The sequence below is a fragment of the Lissotriton helveticus genome, chromosome 1_1, assembly GCF_964261635.1.
Source record: "Lissotriton helveticus chromosome 1_1, aLisHel1.1, whole genome shotgun sequence".
Classification (NCBI taxonomy): Eukaryota; Metazoa; Chordata; class Amphibia; order Caudata; family Salamandridae; genus Lissotriton; species Lissotriton helveticus.
This window is the reverse complement of record NC_136057.1, coordinates 477,679,489-477,701,261: the sequence shown is the minus strand read 5'-3', so window position 1 is coordinate 477,701,261 and position 21,773 is coordinate 477,679,489. Positions and strand designations below refer to the sequence as shown.

Below are 21,773 nucleotides of genomic sequence, written 5' to 3'. Positions count from 1 at the left end.
AATGCCACTCTTCAGATACAAGGACTTCTAATATCCCTTACGGCTTTGCTTACCCAAGGGAGCCTCTCTGCGTTCCAAGAGTCCTACACACTGCAAGCACATATTAACATCATAAATACAAAACCTATTAAACAGACTCAAGGAAAGGTACTAGACAAAGCTACTTCTGGAAAGCTGTTTTCAGAAAAAATGCCCTGCATCTGGGTGAGGCAAACTCTGGACCTTCCACGAAGATATGGAAATGTAGGGGCACACTTTCATTCAGCTTCTCCAGTTTAAAACAAGCACTTGAAAAGGCTGCCAATGCCTGGGCGTAGTTCGCTGAGTTTTGCTACGTGGAACTTCGCAAAGTTACAAAACAACTCTGTGAAGTTCCGCAAGTGGCGGAGTGTAGTGCGAACTGTTGTTGGTGCTGGCCTTTCTGCAGCTCGGGTAGAAATTCTACCCGAGCAGCAGCTCACACTCGCAAACTTACCGTTCGCGACCGGGGAAAAAACTCTGCTGCACTACGCAAAGCAGTGTTTTCTTGCAGTCCGCGAGCTCCGCAGAGTGCGGAGTGCAGAAAAATCCACGAACGGAGTGGAGTTCAATGCCCAGGCCTAATTTTAATACAAGCAGAACGTTCGCAGTAAGGGAATTAACACATACATTTCAGCACTGCTGCAGAAACGGCGAGGAGGTCTGTGTTTCCTTGTAAGTGAGTACGCCAAAGTAAAAAAAGTAATGCTTGCTGTCAGTACGTTATTCCCCATTCCACGTTTGAAATTTGAAATGAATCAGTAATTTTGAACCTGCTAATTACAGCACCTTGCTATATTGCAAAGTGCTGGTGGAGAATTGCCACACTAAATTTGCGCTGGATTCAGACTGATTCGCATAGTTTTGTGCATGGGTAAATGCAGTGCTTCAAATAGAAACATAGAAGTGCACCATTTCGGAGTGCATATTTTCCACTGATAAGTGTTGGTATGCTCCCATAAAAAGCATTAAGGCAATGCTGAGAAGTGCTAGTACTCTCCTTTTCAAGTTAAATAAATGCAGGTTCTCAGGCTAACAGTACCTACCCATTTAAAGCACTTAGGGCCATATGTACAAACCGTTTTTGCATTCGGAAACGTCCCAGACGAATGGCCGATTATGATTCGGTAACTTGTTATTGAAACGCAATTTGGTTTAGCGATTTGGTATTTGGAAGTGGCCTGTTTAGGGCGTCCCTTCCGAATACCGAAATGCATCGCTATGTATGAATATTTTGCAACTGAATTACAGTTGCAAAAACATTGATTTTTTACTGACTTCTAGACGGTAGTGGTAACCATTCGCAAATAAGAAGAGGTTCCCATGGGACCCTTCCCCTTTGAGAATGTAAAAAAAATATTTTTTAAGTTTCCTTTTTTCTTTTTAAACATATTCTGGTTTCCTTTACGAAAAACATGTTGCATTTTGGAAAAAACTTTTTCCTTATTAAAAAGCAATGACAGACATGGTGGTCTGCTAACCCTAGGATGCCGCTATCCCTGTGATGGCTATTATTCCTAATGGGTCGCAACTTGCGGCCTACCTCGTTGATATTCATGTGGTAGGTTAATTTGCGACCCATTAGGAATCACTATTGAATCCTTGTATGTTTTCTTACATTAGGAATTGCGATTTTCTAACTACGATTCAGTAAGAATTGCCAATAGGAATTTGCAATTCCAAAATGTTGTACTTTTGGCTGTTGGAAAGTGGGTTATTAGTAGTGGTAAATATGAATCTACTACTGGCAATAAAGTCACTAACATATTCTAGGGCTCAGAATAGGTCTCCGTAAATTATTCCCAGGCCCATCCCTTGGTAGCTTGGTTGCAAGCAGGCAGGCTTAACTTAAGAGACAGGTATGTAAAGCATTTAAAAACACTAATTCAGTAAATAATTAAGACACAGCAATAAAGTCAATAACACATTCTAGGGCTCAGAATAGGTCTCCGTAAATTATTCCCAAGCCCATCCCTTGGTAGCTTGGCTGCAAGCAGGCAGGCTTAACTTAAGAGACAGGTATGTAAAGCATTAAAAAACACTAATTCAGTAAATAATTAAGACACAACACACAATAAAAATCCCACACCAATTTATAAAAATAGGATTTATTTCTAGCTTTAAAATGACACCAAAACAACTATAATTCAATGTAGGGAACCGAAAATAGGTATTTTTAAAGATTTAGCACTATATAGCACTTTGAACACAAAGCGCCACCTTGGGACAGATGGTCGCTGTTGATCGGAACAAAGTCAAAGTTTGAGGCCGACCGTGATGGAGCCCTGCTCTGATACCCCTCGTGGTAGGCTTTGGATGAAGTTTTACCTTCTGACTTAGAGACTTTTCTGGCGCTTTTTTGCTGGGGTCCCTTGATGCTCTTCACCAGTCCAGGTTCGGTCAGGTTTTGCTGGTTTGCTTTCCAAAGAGCTACTGGTCAACTCTGGAAGTTGGACCTCCGGAGCTTTTCAGCAGGACGAATCAGCAAGCCAGGCAGGCTCGCGGTTTAAGGTGGGCGGCTTGGCTCTCGCGGTTAAGTCTGTCCCCTTCTCAAGCTTTTTTCTAAAGTTGCTCCAATCTTCTGAAACTTCTTCCAGACGTTCCTCTTGAGGGTCCAAAACACAATTGAAGGGTCTGGAATCTGGAATGGTCCTTGAAAGTTTGGGACCACAGTTTCCACAAAGCACCTGGACAAAACCCTTACAAATCCACTGGACACACTCCTGGCAGGGGAATCTTAGTGGTGACGGTCCAGGTGAGATCGGTTAACCTGTAAGTTGCAGGGAGTTCACTCTTTGTTCCTCTTGCAGCAAGGTACATCCAAAGGGCTCTATTTCCTGATAATGGAGCAGGCGCAATCAGCCAGAATGCAGGTCCTGATGGTAACAATCAAGTCTCCAGCTTGGCAAGTCTTCTTCTTCTCTTAGTTTCAAGTAGATGGCTTGAGTAACTTATGGTCACAAGCCAATTCAGTGACTATACACCTGATTGATTCTCTCGGAAAAGGTATGTCCAATGTTATAAATAGGTCAGATCTGTTTATAATGAACAGTTACAACAAAGATACTAGATGTGGCTTATTTATTCTGAAAAGCATTTGTTAAAGCCAATATGCCTTTAATGGTAGGTTATCCCAATCTGTTACTGGCTTTAGACAAGCATTTTGTTACATGAGGGACCTCAAAGATTACTGGAACAGGCGACGTGTTTGGTGTTGGGCACTCCTTCTGACAACCCTGGGGGTTAGAAGATTTTCATTGCTGATCCTATTTGTGTGATACAGGTTGTGTATCATTTGCCAGAAGTCATTTGCTACATATATGTAATGCTATGGCTGTAAGCTTGATGGTTGCCAATGCCAAGACAATAGGAAAGGCTGTAGAACTTACTGGCTAATTGAGAATTTTTTTTTCAGAGTCCGTAGGTTTGATCTGTTTATTTTTAAAAGTTATGACAACACCACTAGGCTTGACCTAATGTGTAAAGCATGTGTTAAAAGCAATATGCTTTAAAGGGTGGATTGTTTCTGTTACAGTGTACTAAAGCCTGTGGGCAGATGTTACAAGGAATCTCACAGATTCCCTTAGTAGATCAGGGTTTTGATTTTAGTAGTCCACTCAAACAAACCATTGGGTTTGAAGATTTGCATTCTAATGAACTTGATTAGACCTTTCTGGGAGGAAACTTGTCCATATTTATAAAGTATTACAGTATGTCTGATGGATTCCTTGTGGGAAAGCTGATACTCAATACAATAGGTTTGAGTTGGTTATGGTGACAAGCCTATAGGCCTTATTGGTTGATTGGGAAACCATTAAAGAAGATGTCATAGGTCAGATATGTTTATTTTGAAAAGTTCCAATACAAACAATAGGCCTGCTTTATTTATTATGAAAATATGTTAAATGCAATAGGCCACTAAGAGTGGATTGTCATTGCAGCATTTAAAGCCTGCAGATATGTATTTTGTTACATGAAACCTCACACATTACATTTGTACGCAAGGATTTTGGTGCTGGCTAACCTTGAAAAAACCAATGGGAAGAATATTTGCAACATTGTAATTCTTGCTAGAATCGTTTCAGACGGCCTCATGGACTCAGTACTAAGTGCTTGTGAAATAATATTTTAATAAAAAAATATCTATCTATCAATTAATCTATGTATATATACATATATATGTATATATACACACATATAATTTATATAGCTATCCATGTGTGTTCGTGTGCGCTGTGCATATATATATATAAATGCAAAAGAGAAGTAGAGAATTCTGGGTAGTTCTCAAGTTAGGTGGAAAGCAGCTCCTGTATGGAGCACCCTCAACACCAGCAACACTCTAAATCTGCTCACCTCAAATGTCTGCTTTTCTATCAAAGTCTTTAAGCGTAGGAGTAGCCAATGCCATCCACGCTGCGATAGAAAGGGACAAAGTATACACATTTATGTACTTCCATACATACTCACATAGAAAGTGCTTTTGTTCAGCGCTCTTCTGTCATTGGTTTGTACAATTGACAGCATACAGAATGGGGTGATGGGTCAGCCCACTTCAGCCAATGGCTCACTTGCCCTTTGAGTGATGCCATTTGTCTGATCACATGTGTACATCTGCCTACAAATGACTGTGCTTCAGTATCAGGGCTGGTGCCAGTCCTTTATTGTCCTTTTTTTCCTTTTATTGGTTGTTTATGATTTGTTGTCTTCTCCTCTTTTTTTAAACCATACTACAACTTTCCAGACAATGCTTGCAAGCCACTTGCTTACAGCTCTTTTTATTTTCTGTGCACCACATCCCTTGAGGCCACTGACTCTATAACAGGCGACCATCATGGAATGGTTTTGTCCATGCCATGCTGGAACTTTAAAACGATAATATACTATGTACAATACTATAACAAAATAGTCAGCTGCAGCTATGTTTAATTTTATTTGTTATTGCAAGCATATTTCTGTCATATTTAGGTGGCAGCATGTTTTCTTTTTTCCACTTTATTTCTTTATCTCTTTCCGTACGCGCCTCTGCCAACGGCCGTAGCGAGCACTACCTCGCTAGTCTTGCGCACGTCCATTGGCCGACGCAGCTGCACCCACTGATTAAAACTCCTGCACCGCGGCGGAATTCGCGCCACGGTTTAGGAGTTAATTATCTTGCATGTGTTGAGTTTGTTGTGTGTTTTATTGTGATCGGATAACTGGGTGAATGCAAGAATGAGTCAGTGGGTGGATGAATGAATGCATGGGGTGAAAGGATGAGAGACAGAATGCATGCATGATGACGTTTTGAGTAGTTAAACCGATCAATGAATAAAAGGGCACTTTCATTCATAAGCCAGCCCTCTTGGTACTGACTAGGAGCTAACTTGGTGCTATCCTGAGCCTTTCCATCAGTGAGATAGTGCATGCAGAGTGTACACTCTTCTCTCAGGTTCTCAGTGATGTAACATTTGAAGGTGGGGTTCCTCGGGTCGTTACAGATAACTTTTCAGCTGCTGTTGTCTCATGTTCTCCTGACTTGAATGCAGAAATTATTTAGGGCCTTTTTCCGAGTACCTTGCAAATCCATGTGGAATGTACTGCATATGTGTAATAATTCCCCTCACATGTCATCTGAAAAAAAAAAAACTCCGGTGACAGTGAAAAAGTTCTCAAAAAGAGAGAATAGTTGCATTAGCTCTGGCACAAAACTACAATTCCACGGATGATTGTCCATTCTGAACACCTGTAAATGGTGAGGTAAACCACATCAAACGTCAGTGCAGTCAAAATGAAGCCACAGACTACAGTTGTCATCAACCTGCTCTGTGGCTGGCTATGTTGGCTCCATGAAAAAATAATCTCTTTGCACTATGCGAAACATGGGAGCAAATTGCACACCTTCTTGCTGATGATTACCAAGTTCAAGTTTGACCCGAACCGGCATGCAATTTGTTTATTTTACTTTCTCCCGAATCCAGAGGCGTAAACTGGAATTATGTGTAATCTGCACCCAAGATTTGCGGCAGATTTGTACCTACTCGAACTTGCTGGACAATTAACCATGTTGAGTAATTTTGGCCCAAGGTGTAATCTTGTTTTAAGCTCAAACTTCTATTTGTGCCCAAAACGGGAGCAGCATAACTCTTGTGATCAGGGCCTTACATCTGCAGCCAGGTGGGTGGGAATCTGCCCGGCACATTGTGAATTTCCATGACGATAAAGAACTAAACCTGCGTTCATTTTTCATGCAGTTAGTCTTATGGGCATTGGTCTATGTTGCAACATAAGTATAATAATGCAATGTTTGTCTCCTTCCCCTCCAGGTGAAATGCGACCATTACTGGCCTTTCGACCAGGATTCGCTCTATTACGGAGACCTTATTGTACAAATGATGTCTGAGTCTGTGCTCCCAGAGTGGACCATAAGAGAGTTCAAAATCTGCAGTGTAAGCTCCTTTTTCGTTTTGTATTGAGCCTTTTGCATTATTCGCAAAGAATAAATCAGTGAGAATGGTGCCATTCATCACTTATTGATTGCCCTGCTAAGCTCCACTCGCCTCTGGCTCTGGAAGAGCAGTAGCCAGTGCTCGTCGTCCACTGTCAGACCATAGGAAAAGTACTCCTATGCTGGTCAGCAAAATACGGAAAATCACCTCTCATTTTGCACTGTACCAGTTTTTAACTTAAATAATTGTACCATGGTGTGTGCAAAACAGGATTCTGCAGAAGAGCGACAACATGCAGGAAGAGACATCAAGAGCAAAAAGTGCAATGACGCAGAGAAGAGAAATAACAAAAAGGAAGACACAGAAGAAAGTGAAGAGAGAAAAGAACAAATGTGAGAGAGATAAGGGGAAGAAAAATAGTAAAGTAAGAATGAGAGAAAGCTATAGTGGTGTGATCAAAAGAGAGAAAAGGGAATCCAAGATCTGGAGATGAACAGAAGTAGATGGACAAAGTAGAAAAGACAGAAATATAAATTGTCAAAGAAGAACATGTTTCAAGGATACATATCTTTGGACCACTCTGGGTCTCTACCTCCAGGTCAATCTTCTAGATTCCTGTCTGAATTTCTCTCCTCCTCATAGGGCTCTGAGACTCAACTGAAATGCTATAAACTCACCCTGCGAACCCCCTCAGATTAGCTTCTAGGCAGAAACATGCCAAAGAGACTTTCTATTACCGGCTAATTACGGACTAGGTTTACCATTCTCACTGTTTGTCACTTTTAAACCTCAACTTAAGCAATCTCCCCCAATCCCTCCAAATACTTGTTTGTTCTGTGGAAGGCCTTGCTGCTTACTACACTTTGAAAATCTCTAATGTGTTTGTATCTTTCTCTACCCAATCATCTCCTTGCTTTGACTCTTTTTTCTCTGCTTCTTGTTCTATGCTTTTCCAGTCTCTTGCCTTTCTCTTCTCCTCTTCAATGCTCTCATCCTATCACCCAATATCATAGTTTGAAGTCTTGACCATACTACAGAAGCCTGCTACTACCTCTTCACGATCTGACTGTCTTCCTCCTGCACTTGGGGAACAGTTTTTTCCTGGTCTTCTTTTTCTAGTTTCTCTAACTGTTCTTTGTCTCTTTCTATCTTTCCCTCCTTCTTTAAACTAACAATTCCCCTACTGAAGAAGCCATCTTTGAAGTCTCTGACTTCCGTCCTTCTGTTTACTGCTCATCACTGCAGAACCCTTTAGCAGATTGTCTACACACAGGTCTTTTCTTTGCTCCACTCAAATAATGTGTTTTCTGCATGTTTCTAACTTTGTTCTTCACTCTAGTCTCATTAAACGTTATTTTTTCTTAATAAAAATTGAACTACCTTTTGCTTTTGACAGGTTCTGCCTTCTAGTTCTTCTTTGGGTATTACGGGCTCTGTTTTAACTATTTTCATTCTTATCTCATTCATTGTTTATCTCAGTCTAATGTGTTGCTGCTTAGTATGAAGTCCCCCCAAGATTCTGTGTTGGGTTCCCTCCTTTTCTCAACATACACAATTCCCCCTTCTTGATCATTCAACTTTTGATTTTGAAGCTCACTTTTACGGTGATGATTCAGAAATCTTTTCTTGTTAATCTTCTCTCCATCAAGCTCTGCCTGTATCTCTGTGTTTGAATGCTGCTTGACGTTTCGTTTTCTTAAGCTTAATCCTAAAAACCTAAAAATTAGTTTCTTTTACATTACTTTAGGTTCCCCTGATCCTTCACCCTCTCTAGATTTTACTCTTCTGGTTCCTTTATTCACTTAGTCATGCCATTTTCATCATTTTACTATCCATAAAATGAAAGCATTACTCTTCATCCCCACTCTAAAATAACCATTAAAACATTGGTTTTTGCCACATCTTTACTATTGCTCGTCATTGTATGTGGATCTTCCCAGATATCTAATTAGTTCTCTACTGTGGATTTAAATTGCCTGAATGTGTATCATCTCGTACTTCATCTTTCTCATTCTCGTACTTGTCTAGGATGGTTACCTGTTGATTCACAATGTTAATTCTGCTTTTTGTTTCCATCTATAAGTCTTCACCGTCTAGCTTCTTCCTACCTCTGATTCCTTATCTCTCCATAAGCTCGCTCCTTGCGTATGCCTCACAGTGTCTCTTCGCCTACCTCTCCTCCTTGTGCTTCGTCTTCTTTTTATTCTTCTGCACTGCTAACTCCCAAAGTCTGTAGTGAACTTCCCTTCTTTATACAATCAGCTTTCTAACCAGGTCCAATAAGATGTTGATGGAACATTTGCTTTCCCTTTTATGCTTTTCTTTTACAGCATGGTAGTTTCGAAAAGCGCTTTGAATATAATAAAATAAGTATAAAGGGTGGAGAGAAGCGACAGGTAAGGAGGGGAAAGTGTATTAATGAAACAGAAAGTGTAAGGCAAGTTATGAAAGACAGGGAATGAGACAAAAAAGAAGTGAAGAGCAACAAGTTGTAAATGTTAAGCACTTGAAGAGAATGGACAGAAAATTATGAATTCAGAAAAACAAGGTGGCTAAAGGAAGAAAGCAAGCGAAGGACTTAAAGCAAAAAACAAGGAAAAAGAATCAGTTGGCACATGAAGAGAACACAAGCGCAGTAGTGAGACAAGAAAAGAGCGATCACGGGGGATGGACAAACTAAGGGATAGATATAGGGAAAGAGACCTAGACACAGGGCGGAGTGAAAGAGGCATGTTCAGCTACATTGATGACATTAATGATGCTACATCTATTCCTGCACTGACAAACAATATATTGATGTTATAATCCGCTTTTTTGACACCCAGGGAGGGCACATCTTCCTTTGAAGTGTGGAGTTTGCATCATCACCCCTTTTTTTATTACTCCTTAAGAATTGCATCAGCAATTAAAATTGTGGCACCATAATAAGAATATTGCAATTTTATTTTTTCTTCTGCGTGCTATTTATACACATATCCTCTTTCTCTGTTTACCGTTGTACTAGGTTTATGCATTGCTTCTTGTGGTTATGACGCTGGCTATTTCGCAGTGGGAAATATAAAAGGCTCCTTGTGTGTAAATTATACTGTGCTTCATCTAGAGAGTTCAGCCTTTGGTCTTTTTCTTAGGCTACCTTCTATCAATCTGAGTTCCAGTTTGAACAGCTTGTAAAAAACTCTTGCCTTATTTTGGCCCTAAGCAAACACAAGGAGATGATGAACGGAGCGCTGAAACTTTTCAGGCACTCACCTCCAGTCACAGATCTGGGTTGAATCCATCATCATTCTTTAGCTCACTTTGTCACCCCAGTTCAGACACAGCTATATGCAAATCAATCTTGACCCTGTGCCTCATGGGAACAGTCCAGCCCGAACTGCCAAGCCATGTCTTCCCTGGACCGGAAACAAGCATTCTGGGACCGGTTTCGGGCTACCAGCCCTCATCAGCCAGGCTAGCTTGAATCCAGTCTCAAAGTGAGCAAGGGACCCACGTCTGGGCATACCCTGCCAACTTAGGGTGAACAAAGCAAACACAAGGAGATGATGGACGGTGCTCTGAAACTTATTTTGGCCCTAGGCAGGCTACTTTGAGACACCCCTCTCATCTCACAATTTACCTTAAATGAATTTCTGAAGTTGTTTTCATACCCTAACTAGTATCCATTACCTCCAGCAGGGAGCTTTGCATGAGAGATGGTATCTCCCATTACAAAATTTATATTTTCAAAAGAGGGAACCTCGCCACTTATACATTTTCACATTTCTGGGTTTGATTTCAGCCTGCCATTCCTTAAAGTATCTTGGTAGGGATATAGTAGAGGCTACACAATGAATAACTGTGTTGTATGCCCCTATATTGCCATTCTGATGACATTATAAACCACGAGGGCAAAGGCCTACTGGTTTGTAAATGTCACCAATCCCCTCAATGGCAAAATAGGCCCTTATTGTGCTTGTTACCTTGTTATGTATTTTTATGTTATGTGTTTATTTTGGGATTGCTAGCTTGAAAAAGCTATTTACTTCAAGGTCCAGCTAACAACAAGCACCGATGGGGATTAGAATGCTTAGGTTTTGTTTACCTTCCTTGAATAAACTGTTGATACAACAATGGACAATGGTAAGGGACAATGGATGTATCTGATTATTTATCTGTAGACTTACCCGCCTAATTAGGGATTGACCAATTTACCACTCAGTTTGCTTATTTCAGAAAAACATTATCTTTAGCTCAAATGGATGAAAATAATACTGCCAGAGAATATGATGCATAATTCTCATCTTCTAACTCAGACAATGGTAAAGGTCTGCAGAATTGTATGGGTGCTGTCATTATGATAAGGAAATCATATTTCACAGGAACCATGAACGATTTCCATATATTGCAGTTCCTAGTGAATTACAGGTTTTTCCACAACTGTATTTTGTTCAATAAAAGCACCCAAACATTTTATACCCTTTATCTTCTTCTCAGTCTATACCTATCTAGATAGATAGATAAGTAGATCTATATCAATATCTGTCAATAGATAGATAGATAGACAGATAGATAGATTTCATAATCTGAATATGGGTCTATGTCATATAACATTTATAAGCTGTATGTGTGTGTATATATACATATATATATAGAAAAGATCCCCTTGAAACGATATATGTATGTATATATATATATATATATATATATATATATATATATATATATATATATATATATATATATATATATATATATGTACATCGATCCTCCTTAGGCTCCCATTTCACCCTGCAGAAGGGTAGCACGACAGATGGAAGAGCGTGCCAATGCTATAGACACCTACAATCACGGTTTACCAAAATTGTCAAGAAGAACCCTTCTTCAGGGCAGGTGCAGTGAATAATGTGTGCAATTTCGTGCATGAACAAGATGCGTCTCGGTCATGACAGTTTTGGTAAACCTCAGTTGTAGTGTTTGTTTGTGTGTGCAGATTTGCACAGTGTAATTTAAGTGTGGACACAGGCTTCGACACTCAAATATGTCATAATGCCCCTCACACTCCCTCAACAATGGTAATAGCATATTACACTCTACACATCTGCATATATGGTTTATCCAGATGTAAATGCATGAGAAAAAGGTGCATGAGTGCTATAGTTGTGAGTTGCACCTTTTTAAGTTCTGATGCGTGTTTTGAACTGAATTACACAGACGATATCCTCATAATTATTATTTTGTTGGCCACGTTTTATGCCTAGGACAAATTGTTCATGTTTTTTTTATCATGCTTTGTTGATAGAGCTGTTTAGATTCCTAACTAGTCATACTTCTCTCATTTGGCAGGAAGATCAGCTCGACTCCAGCAGGCTTGTCCGCCATTTTCACTACACGGTGTGGCCGGACCACGGAGTACCAGAAACAACCCAGTCCCTCATCCAGTTTGTGCGAACTGTCAGGGATTATATCAACAGGACCCCAGGCACTGGGCCGGCGGTGGTGCACTGCAGGTAATGAATGGCTCCAAGGAAATGTCACGCGCCCTGGGGAGGCCTGGGAAGCCGCCCCGCTGGCTGCTCAAATGTCACACGCAAGAGTCAAAAAGATGCGCGGCTGGTAATATTTAACACTGAAGCCGCGTGCGTCAGGTGAAAAAAAGAAATCTGTAAATATGAGCAGACCCATAGAATTCTTTATAGCTTTTAGAAACATACATCTTAAAAGGCGATTGGATCAAAATAATCACAGGAAAGGGTCCTCACTGCCAAAAGATTTACTGTCATGTTGCAGCCTCTTTAAAGGACAGTTTCAGGCACACTGCATCGACACACAAAAATGAAGAGTTTCATTCATAGGGCACTCAAAATGGGTGTCTACAGATTAAATATATCTAAGCAAATCACAACTCAAAAAAAAACCAGACAAAAGGCAACATGAATACAAACGAAGCAAACCTTTTTAAATCTAGTGAAAAAAGAAGTGCATGCTGCCAGTGCATTAATTCATGACAACTACAACAAACGTCAGAGCTACTGGAATTTTTTTTTTGAGAAAAAACAATTCTGAACAGATGAATAACGTTAGAATAGAGAATGTGTAATAATATATTGAGGAGGGCGTGAATCCCCCTTTGAGTGGCTGATGCGATTCTGCCAGCACTGGAAGTTGCTGGTGGCCGTGGTTAATTTGTAAAACAATAAGTGCTGTGGCTCTCGCCAGGAGGCAGCTTGAACCAGTCCATTTCTACTGTTAGCTCTGCCTAAAACACATCCAACTACTAACCATGAAAGTGGGAAGAGGATGTGGCATAATGGCCAGAGCTGCAGACTTCAGAGCTGGAGAACCAGGTTCCAGTCTCAGCGTTGGCTCAAACATCCTGTGATTATGGGCAAATCACTTACTCTCCCCGTAAAGAATGTGCCCTTAACTGGTGCTCATGAAACACTCCAGTGTTGATGATTAAGTGCCCGGGCTGAGCACCGGAAACCACCGGTACAAATTAAGCACTGGTTGGGGGCAGGATTACTGATGACATAGCAGGCCGGGTGTTCAATAGATTATGTAGTCAGCATTGGTACAGTGGTGTGACACTCTGGGACGGGTCTCTCCTGCAGAATGGGATTGTCCATCGACTGGGTGGGGATCCCCTGATGGTTTGAGTGCCCCCCCCCATGCACCGCAGGGGCTGCAGAGCCCTGCGTTGGTACAGGGCTTCTGTCTTTATGGACCTTCCCTCTACGGTGTATCCTGGGACTTCTTCAAAGCTCAAATAAGGAGTATTTATGGATTCTGGATTTCCTCAGGTGACAATGTCAGGGACTTGCAGTCGACCATATCATTGGCTTCCTAATCAGAAGTCCCAGCATTAGTGTCTGTGTAACCTAAAATGAATCAGTCTTGAAGGTGTTTGTCTTTCTTGACAGAACGTGGATTGTGTCTAGAGAGCGCTGAGGCCGCAAAACCATGGAATTTTGTGAGGCACTGTCTCTCTTACTCTGATAAAGGCACTTGCAAACAGAGGCACCCACAATCCCTTATAGGTTTTATTGGATCACCTTGAAAGCCAGGGTTGGAAGAGATCTTCAGTGCAGTAGGCAGTCGAGAAAAGACGTCTTCTTGGCAAGGAGCGAATCAACTTAAAGATCTTCAGGAGATGTTCACAAAAGAGCATGATATAGGAAAAGCACATTTATTAATTGGTGGAGATACAACTTCTAAATTAGCTAATCCTTGATTTTTCTGGTTCAGCAGACGTATTTAGTTTAATTTTATTTTATGAATTATATGCTGCAAGCAATGCCTTTGCAGTTATCTTGAACTGAGTGAAACTCATATTGCCAGAGAGCAGTTGCCTAATGCATTATTTGAATGTGTGTTCTAGTGAAAATCAAGATCATTAACTGTTAGGGATTATCCCTGTGGTATGTGCGTTATATATTTGTGTTGCCAAATTGAACTGCTAAATTTGCTAACACATTGTTATCTATTTAGGTGGAATATCTAAGAATGTAACACCAATATTGGAATAATACCCAAAAATATGCCTCATGAATGTCTATATGAATTGCCTGTATACTATGCAATATGAATTGCCTTTCCCTTGAATTTGAACTTTAAAGACTGTGTTGTGATGCAGTGGCGAATAAATCCAATTGCCACGGCATGTGTTTCCAGTAAACCTGGGTATGGGAGACTAACCTGTCTTTAAAATACCTGATTTGCATATAGGGCTTCTACCTGTACGTCTGCCATCTGTAAGCACTGTAAAACCATGGAAATAACATATCAATATTACCCAGTTTAGAGGTACTCAATATACCAATCTCAGAAAGACAGAAGGCCGAGTCAACCGAGACAGGATTCGAACTTGTGACTAGAGGGTCTGATTTATTTATTTTACCTGCGAAAGCTTGTTTGTCTTCACATCTGATGTGAAATCTTTTTCAGAAGATAACTCAATCATCACTGTAATCAAACCCAGCCAAGCTAGAAAAACGTCTGCATAGTATTTTACTCACTGCAACGTTTGATCCTTTATACACAGAACTGCAAATGTTTTATTTTTTTGTACCTGCAAGTTTACCGTTTGCAGAATTGTTCTAAACACAAATGGCAACACGCAAAACTTTAAAACCTTCACATACGTGTAAAAATTACCACAAATTTTGAGATAAAAAACGTTTAACTTTGCGCACTCTTCTCGTGATTTCCAAATCAGTGGCTTCTGTGACGAGTGTGAGGTTGGCCTTCGCAGAAGTGTGCCTGTGAGTGAGAGTGCCAGGGAAGCCCTGAATGGAGTTCCAAGTATATCTTTGGCTATACTTCCCTATGGTTTCTTACGTGGTATCGTTGCCTTACCTTGTCCTGTGAACCATGTGTGCCCCAAAATGGATTTAGAATTGGCTCTTGAAAGAGATTGTTGGGTTGCCATTCAATGGGTGCATTGCTTGCTCTTGCGTCGTATTGTAGAAATCCCACCGTTCTTGTCCCTGTAGTATTTGATATGTAGCACAAATGTCTTTATTTAAGCCAAAACTTCTGCTAATAATTATTGTTCATTTCAGAGAAATTTTCGGCATTAAGTGAGCATGAAATAGTTCTGAACAAAAAATGGAATATGGTACAAAAAAAAAAACCTGTCACTTAGGAAGTCCGAATGTATAGGGTTTTTATGGTTCGGGTTTTCTTCTCTGGTTCTTCATAAGTGGGAGCCTTTCGATCTACGCTTGGCTAGTCCCACTGAACATCAGTACAAGTAACATAGATGTAAATTTAAATAGAAGAGGCCCGACAATGCCGCCATTTTGTTGCTTCCTGTATTGGAAGGTTGGAAGAGTGCTAAATTATTGCAATTGACAACTTTCCTATTGGCACACTGCCTGTTTGTTGAACACACCTTTGACAGCTCAGCCATGATAGTCTGACCTTTTCATTTTCATGCTCTATTTGCCATACATCAGCACCTGCTTCAAGAGTTTATTATCGCTTGACAAGAAGCCACTTGTGTAAAATGATCACGCACACAAAGGTATGAAAGCATAAGATGCTGTTCAGTTGTCACATTGGATTATGTGGGAAAGTTCTAACAAGTCTTAAGTTCAATTTTAGTTTCTTATAAACACAGAAGATGGGCCAGAGAAAAAGGAGAGAATTTAGCAATGTTCCGAGTGTCAACAGGTCTGAGAATTGGCCATAGAAGTCTGCGATTTGACGCCGGGCCGGATATTAGCTGCTGCTTGTAGTTCAATTGAAATATTTTTCATATTGCAGAATATGTTCAGTACATGGTACGAAGAGCTCATAGCTTTGCCTAAACGTAACTTAATGTCAAAGTAGAGTAAAATGAGAAAAAATGTCAATGTTCCTGTAGTAAATTGGGTAATTGGTTGAGGGAGGTTCAACCCCTTTTCAAACATCAACTACAATCTCTTTCAGGGTGAAACACAAGCAAGCTCCAAATTAGCCCGTGCTTTTCCCTCTGGTAGGACGAAGCAGTCAGGCTTAGCTTAGAGGCAATGTATGAAGTATTTATGCAGCACTTCAAACAGTAATAAAGTGACAACACAACACAATAAAAATCCTACACCAATTCAAAAAAATAGAATACAATGTGATAAATTATTTGAGACCAAATATTACAAAAATCGAATCAGTAGACCCAGAGATATTTCAATTTCAAAGTTTTAAGTAAAGATAGTGCATAGAAATACAAAGCACCAACTATGCATATCAAGTGGTGACAGACCAGAACAAAGTACTAAGTTAAGGCCTATCACGATGTAGTGTCGGCCTTATACAGAAACCAAATCCTGGTTTGTCGAGTGTTGCGAGATCCCACGCTCAGGATGCGTCATGCAGATGCGGTTCTGAGTACGCTGCGGGGCTACGATACGTAATCCGGCATTGTTGGTGAGGATGCGGTTGACAAGAGGCTTGCGATACAAAGTCCTGTGTCAAGGATGCGTCTCACAGTGGTGGTTCTGAGAAGCAACATGATTGTGATGCGGAGTCCTGCACTGTCGAGGCTGCCATCAACAAGGAGTTTCAATGCGAAGGCCTGTGTTGAGGTTGTGTTGCACAGCGGGGGTTCCGAGGAGACTGCAATGTGGGATTCGGCATCAGGAGGTGTTGCGCTGAGGCTGTTTCAAAGCGGAGCTGCGAGGAGATGCGATGAGCTACGTTGGTTCTGTCAACAGGACAACAGTTCGGCTGGCAGAGCACCTTTAGGCCTACTTCAACGGGTCCAGGACTGGGGTGGCACCGTTTTGGGAGTAGGGCTCACCGAAGACAGTCCAGGTGCTGGATTCTAGGTTGTTGAAGCCTTTTCTGTCCCTGAGTCTCTGATCAGGAGGCCAACCAGCAACCTTCGAGTCACTCTGTTGGTGCTGGGTTCAAGTTTCAGGTCAGGGCCTTTTCACACGGGCAGCAGAGTAGCAATGCTTCTTACAGAGCAGCACAGCAGTCCTTTTGAGTCTTATACAGGTCCAGGGGTGTACTGAAGAATTGGGTCTGAGGGTCCAATATTATACCTCATGCCCACAAGTAGGAGAAGGTTCTGGAGGATTCTATCCCCAGAGGTGTCTGCAATTTCCTGCATCCCTATCCTGCCCTCAGCTTGTCGGAGGTCATAAAAGGCTTTTGTCAAACCCTTTTTGAGGGTGATCAGGCAAGGCTTTTGTGATTTGCAAGTGCGGTAGGTGACAGCTCCTCCCCCTCATCAAATTAGATAAGGCCCATTCTGCCAACACCTATCTCTCCTTTGTTTCACTGGGAGTAATACACAGAGACCAACTGCCTGCTACATCTAGTCATATGACAGAGAATGCAGGTGGCAGGAACCAAATGGTTAGGACAAGAAAATGCCAAATGTTTCTAAAAGTTGACTTTTCAGAATTGTGATTTAAAATCTGACTTTACCATTAAAAAAGGTATTTTAAATTTCAGTTCCTTGGACACCAAAGTTGACATTCCTAGCATTCCCAATTGAAAGTTAACGCAATGGTAGACTTTTGGAGAGGGAGGCCTCACAGTAGTGAAAAACAAATGCAAGACTGTTCCACTATCAGGACATGTAAAACTTAAAAGTACATGTCAACTTTTTTAATGCACTGCATCCTGGGCTGTTTAGGGCCTATCATAGGGATGACGTATCTGTATTAAAAAAGGGTGGGGTGGGTCTGGCAAAAAGTTTATCTTGTCAGGTCAAAATCGCAGTTTAAAACTGCACATACGACAGCAGTGGCAGACCTGAGACATATTTATAGGGCTACTTAAGTGGGTGACAAAATAAGTGCTGCAGGCATCTAATTTATAGGCCCTGGGTACATGTAAATTAAATATGCCAATTGGGTGTAAGCCAATTTTGCCATGTTTAAAGGAGAGAGCACATGCACTTTAGCACTGGTTAGCAGTGGTAAAGTGTGCAGAGTACTAAGGCCAGCAAAAACAAAGTCAGCAAAAATGGAAGATGGCAGGCATGATGTTGGGGAACACCATGTCAACGATTTCTAGTCCAACAGTTTCTCAACATTTTCTAATGAAAAACATAAGATGATGTACTGCTTGAAACATTATATTGAAGTAAAATTCTATACATTGCTGAATTGAAGTCTTTGACTGGGACATAAGCTATCACAGAATTACTGAGTAGAAATGACTTCTGAATAAGATATAGATGAGTTGTTGTCCCAGTATTCAGGGCCTTCCCATCCCATGTAAAAAGATTGTTTGTTTTATTCCGGATGTTAGAGCATCATCGTCACTTATTAGGCAGAAAAAACGAGACGAGAGCCTGCCATACAATTTAGTTTTGAAGATAGAGTGAAAAGAAGTATGTTCTGAACTTTCCACACAACTTTTACAAACTTGAACTAATCCGCAGACTGACAGAAACTTGTTCAACAATTTAGCACATTTTGGTAATTTAATCAGGGGGGTCATCAAAGAGAAGCACAGACTTTCAGGGAACAATATGCAATTCTGATATCTTGGTTGCACTTTTGCAATCAGCTGAGATTCTATACCTCTTTAATGGGGACAAAAGTCTATGACCCCTATCCGCACCCTTAACGTGGGCCTTTTTCTTCCACTAAATCCAAAGCGACTTCAGAACTGCTGTTCAGGCCCTCATACTCTTGCATCTGGATGGTGGTAATGCCCTGTTCCATGGCTTTCCAGGCTGTACACTGACACCCATTGGGGCATCCTACACGCAGCAGCACGTCCCATTCAAGGTATGAAGAAATATGAGGACATTCACCCCTTCCTGGTATAACTCCATTGGCTCCCTTTGCCGGCACACAGCATCTTCGAAATGAGCTGCATCATTCAGGAACTATCATGACCAACACTCAGACAAGCTCATTATCCCTGGAGCATCCCAGCACACTATTAGCCAGGACACCGTCAGGCTGCAGACCAAGAAAGTTAAAAAAAAAAAAAAAGGAGCAGGCCTTTTCCATCTATGTATCCAGAATCTGCAAGAACATTCCCATATCCATCAGGACCACCTCAACGCTGCTCCAATTTAGGAAAGAGATGAATAATCACCTGATTAAAGAACACTACATCACAATATATTATCCATCCACAGGTCAGCTTCCTCCCCTTCTTAACTTTATGCTTGCCATGTACTTTGCTCTTCTGCTTTTTGGCTAGAAATACTATATACATACATAAATTCCTGTGGACAGTTTGTGTCAGCTCCCATCCCTTCAGCCATATGGATTTGCCATAGCTGGAATAATGGAGACACCTTTGCCTTTTGACTGGCTCTGACCATTATGGAAATGTTTTCCTTGACTAGATAAGAGCTATCCCTTTAGGGGGCGTGGCTTGGGCGCCGATGGCGGAGGCCGCCTAGTAGCTCGGCTCCGCGACCGGGCCATCTGTTATCCTGATCCTGGGGCACCCTGGGCGTCCCGAACTCCGCAAAGGAGACCCCTGTGACCCGTGCACCGCTCGACGGCGATGAGGATCCGTGGCGGGCTCTATATCCGAGAGCAGAAGGATCCGAAAGTCCGCGGAGCGGAAGGCAAGATGGCGCCCGCTCCGTCTTCAGAGCCGTAGAGAAGGCCGGGAATCCTGGTGCGGCCGGCGCTCCGGGCGCCCTTTGCCGAGGCGGCCGCTCCCTTCCCCAATAGGGAGCCATAAAGCAGTTTGCCCCGTAACAGCCCCTGGGAGTCCGGAGACACCTGGAGGCAGACCGCAGAGTGCCCCGGGCCGCTGCCGCCGAACACTGCCGAGGAGCCGTGTGGGGGAGGAGAGGGGAGAGACGGTCCTCGCCGCGCGGCGGAGTTTGCCGCGGCCGCCCATCACCCGACCTCCTAGATGACCAAGTGAGTGGACCGGATCTGCGGCGCTGAGGGGTGACTTGAGGTGCCCCCCCGCTGGAAGAACGAAGTGCGTGGACGGGGCGCCGGCTATTGATAAGGGGACCGGGGGCTCCTTGGAACCACACTGCTCCCCGTGCTCTAGTCTGGCCCCCCTCTGCCCCTGAAACTAGGGCTGGAAGATTGCAACTACTCTCTGCGCTGGGGGTGAGGGGGCAACTGGACCGCCTACGCCGCGCTGCACCGGCGGAGCCCGCCGTCACACTCTGCCCTGAAGGCCCGAGCTGGCCTGTCATTGGACGCTCCTCTTAAGCGTCGTCCGGGGGCCCGCTCTACTCGGAGGCCTGCTGGTGACCGCAGAGTGGAAGACCGGGCGGTGACGCCATTTCCTGCGGCCGCGCCGCATTGGCCGGAATCCCCGGCTTGACCATCCCCCGCTCCCGCTGGGACCCCCTGCCGAAGACCCTGAACACTATGGGTAAGCCAAGAGGACCTAAAAGTAGTGCCCAGACTGCCTCTGATGTGGAGCCGCATGATAGCGAGGAGCGCCTACACCCGGAAGGATTAGGGAGCCCGCACCTTCAACAGCAGCTAGACAAAATCCTGCTGGCGATCACTGAGACTCGATCGGCCCTCCGAGAGGACATAGCTCAAGTTGCGACGGGCTTGGGATTGCTTAGAGCAGACCATGGTAAGCTCTCAGACAGGGTGAAGTGTAGTGTAGTTCCTATTATCCCAATAGGCTCTGCGCATTGGAATAATACCTTCAATAGTATAGGCCTAGACCAGACGTTAACTAGGTCTACTACTGTCGATATTAGACTTAAAGTTTTGGGTTTGCCAGCTAGCTCAGAGTTCACTAGAAACTTTCTCGAATAGGCAAGGAGGAGTTGAACCTCCCTGGATAGACAAGAAGGGATTTAGTTTCTGACAACCATAGAACATGACAACTTTGCTCTCCCCTAATCAAGAGTGTATCTCTAGAGTCGTGTGAAAACAAAAGACGACTTATTTTACTCAGTCAGTACGTGCATTCTTAGTCTCACCAGATTGTAGAGAAAAGGAAGAGACGGGCGTGTTCAATAAAAGATGTTATTTATTGATCAGTCTCTTTTCTCATACAAGAGAAATGGATCGATATTATTGCAATACTTATGGTTAAGTAAAGTGCATACAATAAAAGCAGAAGTATAAAATAATACTGTAAAAACATTGATATGGTTTCTAAGCCATATGAAAGTTTAAAATGAATAAAATGAATACATACACATTTACATTTGACTAATCGTACTCAACTGGTGTTTCTAACTACGCCTACCCCGTGTACCTGACCTAAGCCTAATACGTGGGCGGGAATAGAAAGTTACAGTTTAAGTTAAGTTTGTTTTGCCAAGTGACTGACTAAAGAATTCTCTGCAAGGGGTTATTCAGTTCTGTACCTGGAATCTAGGATGGATGAGGGATGGTATCTCTCGTCTCTGGTCTCGATATTCCAGGCTGCCTGCGAGGGCTACCCGGAAGCGCCGGAGCTGGATTTCTCGGCAGGAGAAAGCAGCGTCTCGTTCTCAGCGCGTCAGGAAAGGCGGGGCTGCGCCAGCGGGGTCTGCTCTGCTCTGGGCTTCGGCAAGTCTGGCTGCTCCGATCTCGTCACCACCGCGTGTGTTTGCATAGGGCAATATCGGTAATATTTATACCTTTAAGGTGCCGAGATTGACGTAAGGATGGACATAGATACGTCAATAAGGATGTCATACGACCTGGTCGTTAGCACATTCTTTTGCTGAAGTTCTCGGTGAAATCAAAACAATGGCCGCAGGGTTTTTCCCAGGTTGTCATAGGTTTGATTTGTTTTGAGAACTCCGTATGCCTTATCAGGGGCTGGAGGAATATCGCTTGTCTAATTAGATGGCAAGCGTTATGACCTAATCAGAAAACACGTTCCTGTGCCGTAGTGTGGCTTTATCAGATAACGGTTCCTGCATCATGGGGGTTTTCTGCCTCATGGGATGGCTGCTAGTTA

The 21,773-nt window shown here is 42.5% G+C and overlaps 1 protein-coding gene across 1 annotated transcript in view; it reads left to right on the top strand.

Annotated features, from left to right (window-relative positions):
- The window catches only part of PTPRB (protein tyrosine phosphatase receptor type B), a 500,144-nt gene that overhangs the window by 435,333 nt on the left and 43,038 nt on the right, over positions 1-21,773 (top strand). The window contains exons 30-31 of the mRNA XM_078673917.1: positions 6,324-6,446; positions 11,769-11,932. Coding sequence (XP_078530043.1) covers positions 6,324-6,446; positions 11,769-11,932 — 287 coding nt within the window. The remainder of the gene's footprint in view (positions 1-6,323; positions 6,447-11,768; positions 11,933-21,773) is intronic.